This window comes from Melospiza melodia, chromosome 5, assembly GCF_035770615.1.
Source record: "Melospiza melodia melodia isolate bMelMel2 chromosome 5, bMelMel2.pri, whole genome shotgun sequence".
NCBI classification, from domain to species: domain Eukaryota; kingdom Metazoa; phylum Chordata; class Aves; order Passeriformes; family Passerellidae; genus Melospiza; species Melospiza melodia.
The window spans coordinates 77898530-77916039 of record NC_086198.1 but is presented as its reverse complement, the minus strand read 5'-3'; the positions used below and the strand labels follow the sequence as shown (position 1 = coordinate 77916039).

Below are 17510 nucleotides of genomic sequence, written 5' to 3'. Positions count from 1 at the left end.
GGCGGATGGGGCCGGTGGGGACGGCGGCCGTGCGGGACCCCGGCGGCGCCGCGCTGCCCCGCGGCTTCTGGGCGGCCGTGCGCGTGTGGCTGGAGAAGCCGCAGGTGGCCAACAGGAGACTGAGCGGCGCCGCTGTCCAGGCGGAGGGGACGGTGCCGCTCGGCGAGGGCGGGGAGATATCGCCCTCCATCGTCACTGCGGGGGCAAGCGGGGGCGACGGCGGGCAGGAGGGGCGAACGGCGGGGGCCGCGGAGCTGGGCCGGCTCTGGAGGGAGGTGCGGGGCCAGCTGGCGCTGCCGCCGCCCCTGGTGGCCTGGGGCGGGCCCGGCGAGCTCCGCGCCGTGCTGAGGACGCTGCTGCCCCGGGGCCGCCCCGCCGCGCCCCCGGCCCGGGAGCTGGCGGTGCACGGTGAGCGGGGCGGCGCTGGGGGCTGTGAGGGGCTGGGGCTGTCGCGGACCTGTCCCCTCAGAGATTGTCTCGCACATGAGAGAAACGCCCACTTTTCCCCCTATTTGTGGGAACGATGGTGGACTTTTGTCCCTGTCGTGTACCTAGGGTTTATTTTTTACCTTTCGTTGTTGCGCCCGGAAGCATTAAAATTTCAGCGTTGAACAAATTAGAGAGGCCAGGGAGCTGTGGCGCTCAGGAGCTGCTGCCCACGCTCATAGTGCAGGCCTAATGACAGCTTTGCCAGGAGTGACGGGAGTGTTGGGAAATGCGGAATTTCTGAACAGAGCAGGCTGCTGGGACAGCTGCCTGGCCAAGTAGAAGTGTCTGTATCGACTTTCTTCATGTTTAGTATTGCTTAATGTGAAGGATGCATACTTTATGATTGGCTTTTCACAAATATTAAAATGAATGTTATATGTGTTATGTTAGAAAATTATGCTGTATTTTTTAGTAATGTGTTAATAGAGTTATAACATAATGTTAAAATAGAAATTATGTTATGTAAGATGTTACTTTTCCTTGAAGAAAGGACTTGCAGCGAAATAGCAGCCACAAGACACCTGAATCTTTCAGAGAAAGAGAATTTATTGCTCTTTTATCAGAAGAAATTAACTTCTTCCTGCTTTTCTCGAGCATGAAGATGCTGTTAAGATTAAGAGGAAAAAGTTGATGCTGACCAGACAAAATCCTTTGTTTGAATAGCATTTATGCATCATGTATGATGTGTATAAATATGTAACAAATTATTCAGGGTTAATCCTCTGTTAACGGGGGTCCCTTTTCGGGCTTAGGTTGCCAAGAAAAAGGTACCCAGATGTCCGTAACCGTTTGTTTCTGTTGTCTCATATTGTCCTAATCCAGATTATCCAAATTATTATTACTCTAATTATACTGCTATTTTTATAACCATTTTATTACTATTAAACTTTTAAAAATTTAAAAACAAGTCATTAGTGTTTTTCACATTAAGAAAGAATCTCGATTTGTTGGTTTTTGTTGGTTTTTTTTTTTAATGTTTTTGTATGTGTGAGGTTTTTTTGTTTGTTTGTTTTTGTTTTGCTTTGTGGTGATTTTTCTCTGTATGATGGTAAAATGCCCCAATAAATCCTGCTAATATAAACAAACTTGCATAGGGTAGAGCTTGACACCGTTTTCAGATAAATTTTGGAAAGCTGTTGTATGGATTAAATTCTAGAAGTAGTGTTTTGGAAAGAATCAGAAGTCCAGAAAGAAAAAGAAGTCCAGCTCAACTTACAAGTCAAAAAGACTGATAGTCATTTATGGGGCACACTTGGGATGTTCTTGAGGCCTTTGATTCTTACCTGATGCCTTCAAAAAATAGGTGCCTTTAAAAAAATATTATATGTTGCAGTTTTGATTTATTTTTTCTTTTGCTGCTAAGGGAAGATGCTCCTGAGCTGCACCTATAGAGCATAGAGAAAGCCTAGGAGATTTTTAAATTTTTTAAAATATTTTTAATATTTTAAAATTATTTTTAATTAAAATATTTTAGAAGTGGTATTGCTGAGGATGAGATGAGATAGCAAGACTTAACATTTACTCTATTGCTAATTAATTCGTTCTTGTCTAACTCAGAAAATTTTGGAGTCTATTGAAAATTGATTATGTAGCCAGTGTAGCATTTTTACTTGCAAGAAGATTTGTTTTGATGTAATTAAAAAGACATTTTCAAAACTGAGAACTTAGGAAGTTAGTCTGAAAAAGTCACCCTGGGTAAATAATAGCTAAAAAGATTTTTTTTTTAGTTTTTAGAGGAAGTAATACTGCATATACACCTGCTTCCCAGGACTCTGGACTTGCTGTGGGATATTAATATACTAGAAAAATCTTATTGTTTAGTTTTTACTTTATTAAAATAGGTGTGATGAAAATGAATACTCCTGGTCAGCCCTTGATATTTTGGGAGCATCATGCCATAGAATGCTAAATTTGGAGAATTCAAATCATCCAGTATTTTCAGGAGTCGGGAACACCAAGAAACCGATCTATTCCTGGCATTGTGCTCCTTTCTCTGTTGTTTTAGATCTTGCCTCAGTGGTTTGCAGGCAGAAGTTCATTTTGGTGCTAACCAGGGTGGGCTGCACCATGGAATAATAAACCCTTATTTGCATATCTTTTCAGATGTTTACAATGGAACTGTGACCTTTCTGCCTTTGGAGGAAAACAGTGAAGGAAAATACCTCATTAAAAAGTCCAATATTTATCAAATTCAACTTAAACACATAAAAGATGAGGAATGGTAAGTGTGGGGTGAGGAGAGGAAGCAAACAATAAGTTATTGCAAGAGTCACACAATGGTTTAGTATTGCTATGTAGGCAATTTAGATTTTATAATTTTCTGCTTGATTAGTAAATTACAGTTGTGGTGTGATGTGAGTGCACAGTGTTCTCTAAAAAGAAACATCTACAATACCCAGAATAATGTAAAACAAACTTGATTCACCTTTGAATGTAAAGATTGACTGTACCTTTGTGTGATTTAGAAAAAATATGCCTCTTGTGATCACGAGGATGTAACAGTGCCTGTAGCAGTGAGAAAGGGTCTGTGGGTGTCAGTAAGGGGAGGGTCAAACCACAGTTGCTGTAAATGCCTGAGCTTTAGTCATTGAAATGTGGACCAGTCAGTTTGGTCCTGAGCATCCAGGGATGCTCTAATAAAATCTGAATAATGTTAGAGATGATGAAAATAATGAGTTGTGACATTGGGTATATTTTTCTCTTAATTTTGCCTGCTATTTTTCAGGAATTTGAGAAGCTGACTTTCATTGTGTAGTGTTTGGCTGTCTTGTGAGGTCAGGTTGCTCATCATCTGTGAGTCCTCATTTATTGTGTTAAATGCAGGCTGGACTCTTATGTACTGTCTTTGAATTGGGAGCTAACAAAATTCAGAGGAAACTGTTCCATTATTCAGTAATTTCATTGGTTTATTATTTGTGTACATATTTACTTATTCTCCAGTCTAGTTTTATATCCCTGATCTGCTGATTTTCTCAACTTCATCCTTGTTTTCTCTGTCCTTGAGATAGCTGAAATAATGAAATGCTGTATTTATACTAAGTTGTTTGTTTGTTTGTTTTTAAGGTCTGTATCTGTTGTAGCTCCATTTCCAGAAGATTGGTTTTCAGATGGAATTGTGTACCCCAAACTAGCATGGCTTGGAAATGAACTTTTGTCCAAACTGGCTAAATGGTCTGTGGAGCAAAAACCCAGTGAGTTTAAAAGTACACTCTCACTCATTTCAGTAGCAAAATACAGCAAGGTTTATCAGGACCTCAAAGAAAAGTACAAAGAGATGGTAAAGGTAAGTTTAAGCAGTAAATGCAGTGATGTTGTCCTTATTTTTTTTTTTCTTTGTGTGATGAAGCTTCTTATTTCAATATTTTTTTTAATTAAAGAAGCAATTGAATTATAATGTATGTTTTTTGGTTTTTTAGGGGTTTTTTTGGCATATATAGAGAATACAACAGTTCAGTACTTGCACAAACTTAATTGGAAAAGCAGGATTTAGAGCCAAATTCACAATAAATATTTGGATATTTTGGATGTATCACTTGTGATAAAAAGGAAGAAGTAGGTCAGTGGAATAAATAGAAATCCACATTTTAAAAGGCATAAATAAAACACCTCCTTCCCCAAAACCTTTGGATACTATCTTAATATGTGTTTGAATTAGAGGAGCAGTGTTGTAATTTTTTTTTTCTTATCCTGGAGATCCTGAAGAGCAACAGAGTGCTGTATGAAGTAATGTCTGTATTCTTGCAAACTTGGCTCTAGCTGCAAACAAAAAAATTGGTCAATGCTTTTGTAAAACATACAGTGAAAATGCTGAAATGTTTTACTGTTAATATTTCTGTACTAACAGGAAGAAATAAAGCAGAGGAGAATTAGAGTTTTGGGTAAGGCAACAATTCAGTCTTGAGTTCTGTAGTAGAATTGCTGCTGTTGAGCATTTTAGTTATTGTTTCAATTCTTTGTTTACAAAGTAACACTTAGGAATAATACTTCAATTTTCTATCTTCCTACTTCAGATTTTGATTCTTCATGTTCTGTTGTGCCAGGATAATTCCAGGTCTTTTCCTTGTGAAAAGAAATTTACAAATGTTCATGTTCTCAGTGTTGCAGAGGTATAGATAAGATTTTTTTTTTCTGTGAGAAAGTTAAGCAAAAGATACATGGTCTGTTACAGAACACATGCAGCTGTTTACTTGTGACCTGCACATGAGGAGCCAAAATATTCATAGAAACTTTATTGTTTGGTTGAATCAAACAGTCTTTATATTCCCTGGGTATATTTTAATGTGGTTAAAGTCCAAAATCTGTTCAGAAAGTCCTGAAGTTCTGTCCAGAAGTCCAGAAACATACTGAAGTGAATAAATATCCAAATTGCTGTGTCTCAACATTTTTAAGGTTATTTCAGATGATGCAGAAAATAAATTTTTATCTATTTTTTCATTCTATTTTTTTTTTCCTGAAGGTGTGGCCTGAAGTGACAGACCCTGAGAAATTTGTCTATGAAGATGTTGCCATTGCCACTTACTTGCTGGTAGGGAACTGCTTTACCTAATAATATGCTGTAAGGTTATATTTCATGATAATAGAACCTCTCTAAAGAAGATCATTTTAGAGGTAAACAAAAACTTCTTGGTAAATATGAAGATTTGCAGTCTTCTCTCACAGGAAATTTGTCATCTACATACACAAGATTTATTTCTTTCTAAGTGAAAAAGCCAAAAGCACTATTGTAGAAGTGATAAATTGGATCAATTGGAGATTAGGATTGATTGTTTTATAAATTTTTCTATTACTTGTTCATTTTATATTATGAACAAATAAATACGTAGTGTTTTTTACTGCTATGCCTTTTCTCTATAAAATTTCAGCTCAAATCCCATCTTCAAGTGTAATAAGGTCAACTGCAGATGCTAGAAGTGCAGATAAATGCTTGGTGTAATTTTCTCAAGCATCTATCTGCTTGAGATTCTATGAAAATTCTGCCACCTGCAATTCTTAGAAACATCAGGTTTTTAAAAGGCAGGCACATATTTTTGTTTTCCATCCAGGGTATGGTAAGACCATGTCTATATTTGAGCTATACTTGTAGCATCTTACCTAAATCAGTATTTCTGAGTAAGTTAGCTCATTTATAGTACTCATTGAGGACTATTTAATTTTGTTAATTAGGTGTTTAACATTCAGCCTTAGATACTGACTTGTGGAAAGAGCTATATAATAGACTCATCTTTACCATTTTTACCACCATTTTAATATTCAGTGTTGAAAATTAGGAGTTTAGTTGTAGCCACAAGAAAATTCTAGAGTGATAGCATTTTTATACATGTAATTGTTGGTTTACAGTGGTTGTGTTTTGGCTAATATAGCAGTAGTTTTCAGAGAGTTATTAAAGTCATTCAATATGCAGCTTATGTAAATGAAAACTTAAAGTATGGTATTAATTACCTAACCTGCTGCAAAATGTTCAGGTATTATTTGATGGTATATGAAAGTCATTGTTAAGAGGTACATTACACAGGTGATTTTCTAAGGAAAAGTAGGTACAGTGTAAAGTTTTTATGGGTTAATGGCATCTGCATGTGACCTCATTTTATTTTCCAATCATATTGACATCACTCACTATGCAGGAGCATGGCCAAGGGCATGGCTGTTGTGTTGTGAAAACCTCTGCAGGAATTGGGGCATAGGTAGGATCTGTGAAGGAGGTAATTAGGGATTTCTGCATACTGCCTAGAGTGCCACAGTGCAATGATTGGTAAATCTAAAACCATAATCCATGAGATTAGCAGACTGTGTTTATCTTGAGCTTTTTTCCTTCTAGCAAAACTGACAATGTTACAAATACTTATTTTCATAGTTAAGTACTCCTCAAGATTTTTGGTAGTCATAGTGAAAAATCAGAGTGCAGAGTTACAAATGTGTGATCTCTAACTTCTCATTGAAGAAAAAAGAGTTGGAGAATGGTGAAGGTTAATCCATATTCTGCAGAAAAACAGCCACTTATTAATTATATCTGTGTAAAAGTACCTACTTATGTACAGATCAGGGACTAGAATTTCTTAAATGCTTTGGGGTCCCTTAGCTGGTGTAGAATTTGGGGCAGTTACCTTGCTAGGTAACACTGTTGCTTTGTTCAGTAAAAGGGATGTTACATGTACCAGTATATCACTAAGTGATTACAAAGAATATTTTGGAGTTTATTTTCAGCTCTGTCATCAATACTTTCTTTAATACAGTGGATATAAATGCATCTGTGGTGTTCTTGCAGAGACACTGATGAAGTTTACTTGATACTTCCCTTGCTTTCCACTGTTCTGCTCTTGCATCCATTGTTTCAGCAATTTATTTTACATTTATGTTCATTCTAGCCCAGAGTTGTAAAGCCCTGATTAATTTCAACTCCTGATTACTCAAAACAGAGTGGAGGATGTGCTTAGCATTTAGAAAATTATTGATATTATGCAAAATAATTCTTCTTTCACTCTATAAACAGCGGGTTTCTGTTTTGGTGAGGTTTTTTTGTTTTGTTTTGGTGGTTTTTTTAGGTTTTCCTTTTTTTTCTCTAAATTTATTTTACCTGTGAGTGCAGTGAACATTTTCTGTCAAATCTGCATTTCCAGGTTTCCTTTTTCATCTCAAATAACGTTCGATAAGGTTTCTTATAGGGAAAGTTGAGAACAGAAGCCTAATATATTTTGTTTACTCTTCTTAGATTCTTTGGGAAGAAGAGAGAAAAGAAAAAGGGTTGACCAAGAAGCAGTCATTTGTAGATCTTGGATGTGGAAATGGTTTGCTGGTTCATATTCTAAACAATGAAGGGGTAAATAGAATGATTTTAAAAATAATTATTAAAAACTAGTGTCAGTATTCTTGTTATGCTTTCCTTTTATTTGGCATGCAAATAGCCAAAATAAATTAATTCATGTTGCTAAAACTGGATTTTGTCACTCTAGTTACTAACAGAAAATCCTACCAGAGGATTAGATCATTCATTTATTTATCTTAGTTAGTGTATTTAATTTAAATTGAGGGCTATTTTTTCTCAGGTAAGAAACTAAAAGGAAAAAGAAAATGTAATGGAGTACTTTAGTTATGCAGAAAGGAATGTGAAATTTCGACATACCTCTCACAAGATGTGTTCATGAACTTATTTTTATCCAAACTGAATTCTACTTGCGATGTCACAAAATGTTTTTCTATATCTTTGAAAGTAGTCCTGAGATTTCTTAATTAAAAATGCCTAACAGCATACTGTACTTTTTGGAGTAAAAATGTAGCAACAGCATAATTCAGTTTGTTGAGGCACGGTTTTTGAAATAGCAATGAAAAAACAGTGAAACTAAACAAAACCCATTGAAGGTGGGTCTGTCTGTTTCGGAAAATTGCATTTTCCACCTTTGGGCAACATGGGGAAATTTATAGAGGAAATGAATATCTCTTATTAGATAAAGAGACATCAGTGGGGGAGTAGGGAAATGTTCCAAGTTCTCCTAGCACAAAGTTTCTATTCTTGTGTGGCCAGAAAACTTTTGTGTAACATAAGCTGCTGTTTTCCATGCGGATTTTTCAATCAGTCAGTCATTCCTTCAGTGCTGACAAACATTGACTGTCCAAAAAATCATGCATGAGAGTTTTATGAGACTTTTTTTAGTAATTGATTTTTCTTAGTTCTGCACGAGATTCTTGGATTTCAAGTACTACACATTCTTCATTTCTTGTTTTAGTTTCCAGTCTATTTCCTCTTCCCTTTAAATCAGACAGGGGGAAAAGCTGTTTGGGTTTCAGTAGCTGAAAGGTGGTTCTCCACTAGGGACTGCTTAGAGTAGCATTTTTCTTTGAGCTCTGTGGATGCTGCAGTACTCAACTTGTGAAAGGCTTTGATATTTTAAAAACAAACAAACCAAAAATCAACACCTCTGTTTTTACATTTGTAGAGATAGAGATTTTCAAGAACAGTCTCAGTAGGTGTGCCCAGGTAAAGTTTTGAACCAGATATGTTCTTAAGGTTTCCTAGTTATTCCCTTCATATTTCAAAGGGAGGAAAGGGAATAAAAGTATTCAGATGAAATGGCAAAGCTGGCTTTTGTTATGTGTCTAAATTTTAACATGAATGAAATGTTTGAAGTTACTATGTACATTTACTAAACCTATTTGAAATTTCTGAAAAAAGTAGTACTTAAATTGAGTATTTTTGTTCAAATATTTCAGCATCCAGGAAGAGGAATTGATGTGAGGAGAAGAAAAATATGGGACATGTATGGACCAGGGACGCATTTAGAGGTATTATGCAAATGTATGTCAGTCTTACTGATCTGTACATTTATTCATTTGTTCATTGTTTCAGGATGTATTGATGCAAGTGTAAGGAAGCATATTGGTTACACACAGTTGTCTAAAGGGACCCATGGGTTTGTTATTCTGCTACCCATATCCCTTGGAGGTGGAGTAAGTTGTAAAGGGAGAAAAGTATGAGAAAAATATTGTATTGTACCCTTGCATCTTTGCAACTTGCTTGTTCTCAGCCAAGAACCACTGTCATGATTTCTTACTGCATGTACAGACATGCACACCATGAAACAAGCTTTCTGTTTACCAGATGATCAGTATTAAGCAGCTTTGTTTGCACCACTAGTTCATAAAAGATAATAAAGCCACTCAAAATTTGGGATAATTGGTTGAAAGGGATTCTCACTTTCTAGTACTATGTTCTGATTTGGGGGAAAAATTGTTGTTGAACCTCAAAGGAGGCAACATAAATAATTGCAATAAAAGTCTTCAAAAATGAACAAAATGTGTCTGCAAAAGGGATTATATTTCAAGTTTCATGTTATCATTTTTATGAACAATTTGAACGCAGGAACATTCACTTTGATTCCAAGCATTATTAATATGGTACTCATTAAAGTGTGGTGCCAATGAGCAGTTGCCCTTGAGAGGTGAGGTGTTCCTGGTTTTTGTTCTGCAGGTCTAAAATTTCTTGCTCTGTTCTGTCAAAATTTTCATCTCCCAATATAGTAAAATAATTTTCCATCTGTAGTTATTCTCTAATAGTGTTATTTAAAGTTCATTCAGTGTATTATGAATTGTTCATTCAACAATGAGGATGCTAGCTCATTAAATTAGGAAAGAACCTCAGTTTTCACAGATGGGAGGTCACAGATTTCAGTGTTGTGTAGCCTTCTCTTTGCCACCCTGCTATTTTGGGTACAAGTTGCCAAAACTGCCATATTCCTTTACTGCAGTCTGCAAGCAGATCTTCCTGAAAAGCTTCAACAGGCAACCCAGACCATCAATCTGTGGTGCTCCATCATTCCTGTTGTACTCTACTAAGTAACATCTGATCATGATGAACAGCATTGTCTCTTTGTGTCACATGTTCCTATTTCTGCCTAGAAAGAAAGAAACTATAAAATATATGCTGAAGAAAGTGATGATTGATGCTGGAAGGAGATAGACCAGGAACAGGAAGGGTGAAAGGATTTTACAAGGCTCATGTAGCCTTGTAAGGAAAAAGCACCTGCCCACGGCCTGTTGTTACCCCTGAAGCTAATTTTGTTTTGATCTTTACTTACAGCAGAGTTGCAGGGTAGATGTTGCCACCTGTGTGGTTCTGTACAGTTCTAACAACCTAAATGGATGTAACAGGTGGCACTCTGTGCTTCCTAACTGCTGTCAGACACGGTGAATACAAATGTGATTAGGAGTGGCTGTCAGAATGGACAGTGGGGCACTGATAATCCATACTATGCCTAAATTGAATGATCAAAACTGAAATGTAAAGTATGAGCATTGTGTTTAATCAACCTTAAGAAAACACTTACCAAAGCCTTGGTAATTTAACATCCAGTAATCTGCCAAAAAAACTTGTTACATTCATTATCTAGAAATGTTTATACATATCTAAAAATGAGCTGTAGTATTTAAAGAGAACAATTTTAAGTGAACAATCACCATATTGGTCCTTAAGAGGGATTTAGAAAGTAACCAAGATAGTCTGAAATTACCTAATTAGTGGTTTTGTTTTATTTTATTCTTTACATGTGAAATTCACATTTATGTGTGAATTCTAAGCTCTTAAAACATATCTTTTCTATATAAAGAGAACTTTTAGAGAGAACTTTATAAAGAGAACTTAAAAAGAACATATCTTTTCTATATTCTAGAACTTTGCCTAAAGGACTGTGGAAATTCAAATCTAAAACTTTTTTCAAATTTGCCCAATAATTATTTTAATGTTCATGCATGTTTTTAGGAAAGAGTGGCTACTTTCATGGTGTCAACATCTTCCAGTACTTTCTCTTCTGAACTTGGTTCAAAGTGAGAAAATGTATTTGTGAGGCGTAAACATTATAGCCAGTGTAGAGCATTTGAATTTAGCCTGTATGAAGAATTCATCCTCTTGGTTTCTTTTGTTTGTTATTGTTTTATTATATGTGAATGATAGCATGTGAAGAGTGGTGTTCTGTATACTAGGATTTGATTTGGGCAGCATCTGTGAAGGAGGAGAAAATAACAATGAAGCTGTGTTCTAATTAATTGCTGTGTGAGTACTACCGGCTGCAAGACGGCAAATTAAGCGTCTCTCTGAAAAACTGAGTTCAGGCATACAAGTGATAGAAAGAGATTGGCAAGCAATCATAATTTAGTGTATGATATTTTGTTTACATATATTTAAATGCCAGATATCTTAATCAGAGTTGCTATTCTACTGTTTTGCTGACCCATGTTTTGTGGGTGTTTTTTGCTTAATTGCTTCTCTGTAGCTATAAAAAATTGCTAACTGAGGAAAACATTGTTGGTGTCTGTGGTGTCACTCACCTTGTATTTGTCAGCTGGTATTTGATATTATTGCTTAGTGCTTTAAATAAAATGCTTTAAAGAAACCTGTAAGAGGATTCACTTGCTGTGTTGTTCTGTTTTTTAGGAAGCTACAATCATTCCAGGTGACAGTCATCTCTTTCCAGACACTGACTGGCTCATAGGAAACCATTCAGATGAATTAACACCGTGGATACCTGTAATTGCAGCTAGGTATTTTTGCAGAGGGAGGGGAGTGGGATGAAAGGAATTAAAAAAACAAACAGGCAGAAAAAACCCAAACATTCCCCACCCATATAATTACATATGTAGGCTTGATAAAAACTGTCCGCTTTGGTTCCACACCAGTTGTTCTTTTAAGACTGGCTGCTTTTGATGCAAGTTGATTATTTTTACAAAGTGTTTCTATGGAGAAGTGCAGATGCAGTATTTACTTTCTCATAGAATTCAGTGCAGTATTTTGCTTTTGAAATTCAAAAACCAAAACTGTTTTTTATTCCTCCTATGTGAAGCTGTTGATTGTTTTTTGTTGTTTTTTTTTTTTTTTCTTGTAAATACAAGCTAATGGTTCTGCCTTCCCTGGTGCTGTTGTGCTCTTTACGACCAGCAAAAGTAATTTAGTTTTACTTCTGCAGACTAAGTTGGCAAAGTAGGTTGCTGCATCAAATACTTTGTGAAATGGTATTTGTGACTAAATTAATCTTTTGATTGAAAAAGGAAGTTATAAATATTACTGCATGAAGCTCTGTATTTAATAAAAATTCCATTGTTGCTTTCACTTGATAGGTTGTTTGTTAAATTTTTTGTGTTTTCTGAAGTAACTTACTCTTCAGCAGTTTGTTATCCTTCTTGTAGGTCTTCCTATTCATGTTGTTACTTCGTGCTGCCATGCTGCTTCTTTGATTTCCATGGAAAATACAGCCGAAGACAATGCAAGAAAACTCAGTACAGAGAATATCTTGATTTTGTTGCCCAAGTGGGATTTGTATGTGGCTTTCATGTGGAAGAAGATTGCCTTAGAATTCCATCAACAAAAAGGGTAATTTTGGCCTCTGTCTTTTTTCTTAAATCTGCTCTATTTGAAGCGTATGGATGTTTGTTCATTGTTATTGTTGTAAGATAAGACTATAGTCAGCTTCATTACTTGATACAATATGCTCTGAAAAGAGATTAAAAATACTCATTGTTTTCTTGGGAATTACACTCTTAATGTTAAAGGTACAGTCCCTATAAAAACGAAAAAAAACAACAGGAAAAAATGAAATGTTTCATGATTTTCTCTTATGTCACTCTATATGATGGAAAACTTAAAACCTAATTTTTTGCCTTAATTTTTCTAGCTGCCTGTCCTACTTTTTTGTACTTATTGCTGTTTTTCTTGTCCAGTGAAATTTAAAGTGAAATGTTCTGAGTGGGAAGAGGTGTCCAGCTTTAAATAATCTGAGGGTCAGGAACAATATTTTTGCTGTGTGATTTTATAGCATGATGGATTATGATTTGTTTACTGGATTTCTTCTGGGACACCAATATTCAAAGACTGGAATTAAAAATCCCTCAGGTGTTACTGAGCATTGAGTTGGTATTGGATTTTATTTTAGTAGTGAGAAACTTGCATAAACATGTGGAGTTTGTGGGGCTGGGTGTAAGTACAGGACTCTGCTAGTGATTTACTTGTTTCTGCCAAAATAGGTCAGTTTTGTAGGGAAAAGCAGGACCTATCCAGCTGCAGAGCGTGCTCTGGTTGACGAGCAGATAACACAGTTTATCAACAGTCGTCGGACCTGTGCTGTGGCCACGTGTGACAGAAGGCTTGGATTCAACCATGAGCATCACTCTGGTGGTCTGTGCAAAGAAGCAGGCTCAGAACCTCCTGAAGATGAGACTGAGACAGCTGGTACAATTTGGATGCCTGGATTTCAACCCAGAGGAAAAGTAGAACAAGTCAGAAATTGTGCTTCCCTCCCTCGGGACTTTGTAGATGAAGTGGTTCTCAATGTGGCAAACTTGCTGTTAAATGCAGCCCCCCAGAAATCATGTTCTGATAAACAGGGTGGAAATATGAATACTTGGAATCAAGGAGGTGAGCTTATCTTTCCTTTGCACTATCTTTAGATGGCAGAACATGTCTTTTCCGGCAAGTTTACAAGTTTTTGAATAGATTTTTAGGAAACACTGGGAAGAATACAGTAGCAATCAAAGGTGCTTTTTTCCCACTATGTTTTATTGCATGTAGAAGAATATTTTGAGATTGGTTTGAGTTTTTTTCCTGGTTTACACTTAAATACTATTATAGAATCGATTTTTATTAAACCAAACCCAGCTAAACCCACAACTCTACCCTATTTAGGGAGAATATTATGGTTTAGAATATTAACATAATAATTTGCTATACTTCTGTAAGAGTTTGTAAGAAGTCCTTCAAAGTGTCATTAGGTTACAACACGATTAGGAATTTTTTGTTTAGTTTTAGGAACAAAAAGAATGTTAAGCTGCTGTTAATTGTGTAAGCAGTCAGTTATCTGACTACTACCATCTTTCCATTTTCTTCCATCTGTTTTTATAATTTACTCACTGTAGTATGTCATATGTTACTGACTGGGTCTTGTAACTACATGCTTATAAACACTTCTTATTGCAATGAGGGTTACATGCTACTGTAAAAAAAGCAGAGCAAATAAAAAGTGTGTCTTACTGTGGAAATTCTGACCTGAGTCCTGTAAAATGAAAGCTGCTGTTTTACAATATGCATGTAAAATATATTCCATACATCATATTGTGAGAAAAAAGTTGCTGCAGTCCGTGTAGATAATTCTGACACTCTGCTCATAATCATTACCTTATATAGAAGTTGAATTGTATTAAGGTTTTATAGAGAAGTTTTTAATAATTCTACCACTTTTTATTGCAGAAAGCCTTTCCTTGAGAGAAGTGGCAGAACACTTGGATAAAGAGGTTTTAAAAAAACTGAAAAGTGAATATGGAGGCCTGCAGACACTACTCAAGAACAATCATCAAGTATTTGAAGGTAAAGGAGTTTTGAGTTTTGGTTATTTTTCTCCTTAATTATTTATTTTATCTCCTCTATATGCAGTTAAACTTAACTGAAAAATTACTGTGGTGGTGGTTTTTTTAACTGCTTTTTGTATCTTTGCAGAAAACTGCATATTCTTTATGAGCCCATTGCTCCAAGATATTGTTAGTAAAGCTCTTACGAATTGAGATTGGTAAGGCATCTATCAGCAAAGTGTTCTGCACTGACTGTATCTGAAAAGACAAGCCTTTAGTTTAGGTGGCTGATTTGATGCTATTCTTTGACCTTTTATTCTTGTTTCTTCCTATGAAATATTGATGGTTTTGAGGCTGTCAAATACAGAGCAATATTACTAAAGCATTTAGCTGAGGCTTAGTCTGACCACACCAAGCCCCAAAGTGTAAATGCTGACATGAAGCAAAATTAGCCTCCCTAAGAACCTGTAATTGTGAGGCTTGATGTGTTTATAAAGCTCCTGTTTGTGTAGTTTGTGGTAGAAAGAGCTCAGTAGCAAGTCTCCATGGCTGGCTGAGTTTGTTTATAGCAGTTTTTTGGGTTTGGCTTTTTTTTCCCCTGTTGTAATGTGTGGTGAGAGTGTGCTTTGTGTCATTTGTGCTTTGGGGCTTTTTTGTGAGTGTGAAGTTTTGCAAAACTAAAATGTAGCTTTGCAGTAATACGAGATGTTCAAGGTTTTATCAGTATTAAAGCTGCTTCAAATTTCAAAATGTGTTATGTCCTAAGAGTTCCATGTCTCCTGTAAAATACTGATGAACTAATCCATGGAAAGTAATCCTGAGTATGCAACCTGTTTGTTGCCAGTGGTCAGCTTAAGCAAGTTTAGCATCCACTAAATATTTGTGTACACTTGGCTGATAGAATCCTCCTGAGTTACCATCCATTAAAAAGAGTTGGTCACATGGAGTTTTTTATATGTCTGAATTTGGTTTCCTATCATTAGGAATAGCTGAAATAGGTTTTGCAATGTGTTACAGTGTAAATGGAATGAGCATCTTAAATTGGCTTGGAGGCTGTGTGCACATTACATATGAAGAAAAGACTGGGATTAAGTCAGACCATCTCAGTAATTTATGTCACAGGGCCTGGGGAGAGACCACTTGATTGCTCCCTTAGTAGCATGTCACCATAACAAGAAACTTCTGGTGGTCTCCAAGGACATTGCTCCTGCCCAGGAGGACAGAGAAGAACATAGCTACAGCTCTTTTGTCATCTTTACTGATTTTTTTTTTCTTTTAAAACATGGAAGTGGATGGATGTACACACACACCAAACAGAAAGTGGGTCTTAGAATAATTGATCAGTGGCAATTTCTTTAGATCAGGTATCTTGTCCAATACAAGACTGATTTTCTAGGAAAAAATTATGTTTGGTAATAAATACCTGTTAATTTTTCTTCCTCTTTTGTGAGGAAGCTGAGCTGAAATTGCTTCTTGATTGGCTTAGTATGAGTTCAGATCTGTCTGTGTATCACAAGGAAACCTGGAGACATTAATTCATCCAGGGTAGACTGTGTGATATTCAACTTCCACTGGACTTGTTACTTTTTGAATAGCAATGATCAGAATGCAGAATGGTATTGGTTAACTATCCCAAGCTACAAGTGTCTGAGAGAGAAGGTGTGATTGAAGCAGTATATGAAAGTAGAACATGGCAACTTAAAAGTGGCAGATTCTTCCCTCTTCATTTTTACTGTTGTTTGTCATCTGTCGTTTTCTTCCTCTCTGGCTAACTTCCTTTCATCTGTTTTGTTTACTCATTTAAGGAGTTGACAGAGATTCACAAGTGTGTATGTGTGCAGTTCAGGGTCCTAACACAGCAAATGAATTTAAAAAACCCAAAGTGCTGAATCCTTATTAACCAGTGATAACTCAGTGCGGGTTCACGTGAAGGATTAGACTTGTCATCTCCTTGGTGCAGTGTGTTTTTGGGTCAGTGAACTGTGAAAGTAGCAGAAGACACTTGCTGGTAATCACATTTTAGATGTGGAATCATAAAGTTAAAAACATGGGAAGAATTACAGTTCTTGAAGTTAAAACTTCTTTTGTTAGAACTTGCAATCTAAGTTCAGATGATTTTACTCTCAATGATCCCAAATGCTATATTTAAAATGAGCTAAAAAATGTCTACAAAGATGATGCAAAGGTGCCTCAAACTATTCAGCATTGCAGTGAAACATCTCTCAGGGAAATCAATCAAGTCTTCTTTTTACTGTGTCTGCATTGTCTTTGTAGTGATTTGTTGTTACTTTTCTGTTTCTGTGCAAATGGCTCATCTGGTTTTGCCTGAGTGATCCATTTGTAGAATGTTTTTTATTCACAGAATGTCACTACAATTTTTTCCAGTATAATTACTGGATGTCTATTAACAGCTGGATTTTTGTTTGTTTTTAAATCTTAGTTCTGAATGGGAGAGTTCATATTCGTGACTGGAGGAAAGAGAAACCACCAAGTAAAACTAAACCTGAAGTGAAGCGCCGCCTTTCAGCTGAAGCATTTAAAACACGCCTCTGTTGGTTTTTCATTCATCATCCTGATGGTTGTTCTTTACCTTCTGAAGCTTGCCCATATGCCCATGGGACTGAGGAGCTAAGGCAGTCTCAGATGATTAAGAAGAAAAAACATATACAGTAATAAAATGTTGCAACTTGTGTTTAGATTTATGTACATAAGAGAATCTATGATTGACTTTGGGACTGCCTAGTGTGTGAACATCTGTACAATATATAGGGATTTTCCTCATTTCTGTGCATCTTATTTTGCAGTTGGTTTACAAGTTCTCCTGTATTTCTAATTCTTTATTTTTTTATTAACAGCTAATAGGTATAGTAAAGTACATATATATTTTTGGATATACAGCTTGTCTAGCTTGCATTTATATAAGTAGAAAAGTTTAAAAACTTAATTTCCTGGGAAACTCCTCATGATCCTTAATCAGATCAAAAATACATGATGCAGCATTTTCAAGCCCTGAAAATTAGCCTGTTTTGTTCCACATTTTCAAAGAGTCTTAGAGAAACTTCTCTGTCCAGAGTGCCACTCTGGCAGCCACACCTGCAGCATCTGAGCTGGGGCTGAAGCCCCTTCACAGCAGGCAGCTCCAGTGAGCCCAGGGTTGTCCTGTTGTCTCCCTACATCCCCCACGCTCACACAGTCAGACAAGG

The 17510-nt window shown here is 36.5% G+C and overlaps 1 protein-coding gene across 1 annotated transcript; it reads left to right on the top strand.

The window, feature by feature from the left end:
* Positions 1 to 5: 5 nt before the first annotated feature.
* Positions 6 to 17198, top strand: TRMT44 (tRNA methyltransferase 44 homolog). The gene is made up of 11 exons (XM_063157536.1): positions 6 to 408; positions 2593 to 2710; positions 3553 to 3772; positions 4946 to 5014; positions 7196 to 7303; positions 8692 to 8763; positions 11408 to 11514; positions 12157 to 12340; positions 12991 to 13381; positions 14210 to 14326; positions 16748 to 17198. Exons 1-11 carry the CDS (start codon positions 6 to 8, stop codon positions 16978 to 16980), a joined length of 2022 nt encoding a protein of 673 aa, XP_063013606.1. The 3' UTR covers positions 16981 to 17198.
* The last annotated feature ends 312 nt before the right edge of the window (positions 17199 to 17510 follow it).

Bases quoted from the DNA above. Each gene is read 5' to 3' on its own strand.
- TRMT44 (XM_063157536.1), top strand. From the start codon at position 6: ATGGGGCCGGTGGGGACGGCGGCCGTGCGGGACCCCGGCGGCGCCGCG. The intron at 5,015-7,195 runs GTAGGGAACTGC...TACTCTTCTTAG, and splicing joins CCATTGCCACTTACTTGCTG to ATTCTTTGGGAAGAAGAGAG. The intron at 14,327-16,747 runs GTAAAGGAGTTT...TTTAAATCTTAG, and splicing joins CAATCATCAAGTATTTGAAG to TTCTGAATGGGAGAGTTCAT.